Below are 2,355 nucleotides of genomic sequence, written 5' to 3' on the forward strand. Positions count from 1 at the left end.
ATATAAATACATAAAATGTAGTTTTTAAAAGATTTAAGAGAATTAATAACTTGATTGAAACTTAAAATAATCTTTCTTATTACTCTTAACGTATGTTATAATAAACAGAATAATTGTGTTATATATACATAAAATGCACTAAAAAAATTTATTTGTAACATAATCATATTACAATAATTTAATGATACTTTTTTTCAATTTTATTTTTTAAAAGATCTAAAAAAAATTGATAACTTGATAGTACTTGGCTCAGGTTCATGTTTGGATTGAGACATCTATGAATCCTATCCTGTATTAATTATATGGAATAATATTATATATACATTTTTTTTTTAAATATTTTAAAAATAGATTATATTATAACAATTTTAACAATGATTTTTATTTTTTCAAAAGATCTTAGGGAATTGGTAATTTGACAGTTCTTGATATCTTGAGATGCATCTATCAGGGGATCCTACATTTTTTTTTTTTTAACTGAAACGTTTATATGATTTTTATTTATCTGGAAGCAAATGGGACTTTTTCGAACTGTCCCCAAATACAATGCAGATTTCTGAACTTTGCCTCTTTTCCTCTATTACAAAATTCAGGGCATTTGAACAAAACTATTTTTGTTAACAAAAATAAACCCTTTCATGATAGCACTGCCTTTGTTAGCCATTTGATCCGCTTCACTGTTTAAATTTCTGAGTATATGATAAAATTTGCAGCTGTCGAAGTATTGCAGGACTCTTTTAAGTCTTTCCAACATTTTGTTGAGGCTAGGATTATTGAATCGATCCCCCATGTTTAAATTTTTTAATATTAGCTCTGAATCTCCAAAGACTTGCAACTTTTTCACACCTTTGTCTCTTGCAATTTGGCAGGCTTTGAGAAGCCCTAGAAGCTCTGCTTGATTGTTGGACTTCTGGCCTAATCCCCAATAGAAGATGTCTTTAGAGTAACCGTCCGGAGAGTAGATGACTCCCCCAGCTCCAGCTGTCCCTGGATTCCCTTTAGACGCCCCATCAAAGAAGACTGTGGGTATTTTTTGAGACCTCCACCAGTTTTGAAAGTAATCCTCCTTATCTCTTAAGCGCCATTCCTGTTTGTCACTTTGTGGTTTAGGATAGTTTCTGCTCGGATAAGGCACTAGAGAGCCTAACCACATCTTTTCTTCTGGCAGAAGCAAAGAGTCTTCTTTTATATACTGCTGCTGGGCTGCTTCCATCAGAAAGGCCTTAGCTTTTGCAGCTATTTGCAGCGGAATGTGTCTCACCTCTTTAAATATCTGCTGGTTACGTGCCAACCAAATCTGCCAGTAAACGTATTTGGGTATCGCTGCCCAAATTCTGCTCCAGAATGATTTTTGGGGAATATGATGGGGGTAATGATGCCTCCAAGAGGCAAAAAGATCTGCTGCAGAGTTAAAGGATGGGACAGGAGTCTGCAAGTCCATTAATATGAGCCCCCAAACTTCTTTTGCTACACTGCAATCCATAAATAGATGCTGGACTGTTTCTGAATTGTTATTGCACATAGCACACCTATGAGGTCCTGTTATATTTCGTTTCTCCATATTATCTCCCGTGAGAATTTTGTTATGAATCAAGGTCCAACAAAAGAAATTTACTTTTGGTGTGGCAAATGAGTCCCAAATGTTTTTCCAGAAAGTCGGAGGATGATTACTATTTCTTAAACCCTGCAGAGCGCTATAGCCAGCAGCTGTGGAGTAAACGCCAGATTGACCCCATCCCCAGCAATCTTTTGAGGCTCTATGTACAGGGGCAGCATCCTCCAATCGATCTTCCAGCAGAGATTGTTGATAATTCAATCTGTTCGGGACTCCATGGAGATCCTAGCCCTCCCATTCCCCACGCTGGTTCCATTTCGACAGTTCATAGAGACTTTTGACTCCATTTCGCTCCAACCAGGATCTTAGATCTGATATATCCGCATGATCTGTTAAGGGAGCGTTCCTCATGATACTATCCGTCCACAGATTGATGTGTTTGCTGCTTCCAGGGATTCGATACAGTTGTTTTATGAAATGTTTACTGCTTTTACAACACAAACTCCAGAGTTGCGTGCTATTGGCTGTGGGCATGTGTATTACGTTGCTGAGATCTTTGCTGACTCCATACTTTGACCGCAATGTAATGCTGACAGGGTGAGTGGGATCGTGGATCAATTTCCACAGGATTTTTCCTCCCAAGGCCAAGTTAACGAGCTGGGGATCTCTTATCTGTAGTCCCCCCTCCTCCTTCGTTCTCTTTACAACATCCCAATTCACCAGATGTATTCTGTTTTCATTGCCTTTCCCTCCTTGCCACAAAAAATCTCTGAGTAGTTTGGAGATCTGCTCCATAACAT

General features: G+C 37.8%; 1 protein-coding gene across 1 annotated transcript; it reads right to left on the bottom strand.

The window, feature by feature from the left end:
- Nucleotides 1-589: 589 nt before the first annotated feature.
- On the bottom strand, nt 590-1,561 carry LOC149260904 (uncharacterized). Its single transcript, XM_089461424.1, has one exon. The coding sequence runs from the start codon at nt 1,559-1,561 to the stop codon at nt 590-592; it is 972 nt and encodes a 323-aa protein (XP_089317550.1).
- Between the last annotated feature and the right edge of the window lie 794 nt (nt 1,562-2,355).

This window comes from Pinus tabuliformis, chromosome 6 (assembly GCF_031772625.1).
Source record: "Pinus tabuliformis cultivar Carrire ecotype Pingquan chromosome 6, CPIR1, whole genome shotgun sequence".
Taxonomy (NCBI): Eukaryota; Viridiplantae; Streptophyta; class Pinopsida; order Pinales; family Pinaceae; genus Pinus; species Pinus tabuliformis.

Coding starts and splice junctions, on each gene's coding strand:
- LOC149260904 (XM_089461424.1), bottom strand. CDS start 1,561: ATGGAGAAACGAAATATAACAGGACCTCATAGGTGTGCTATGTGCAAT.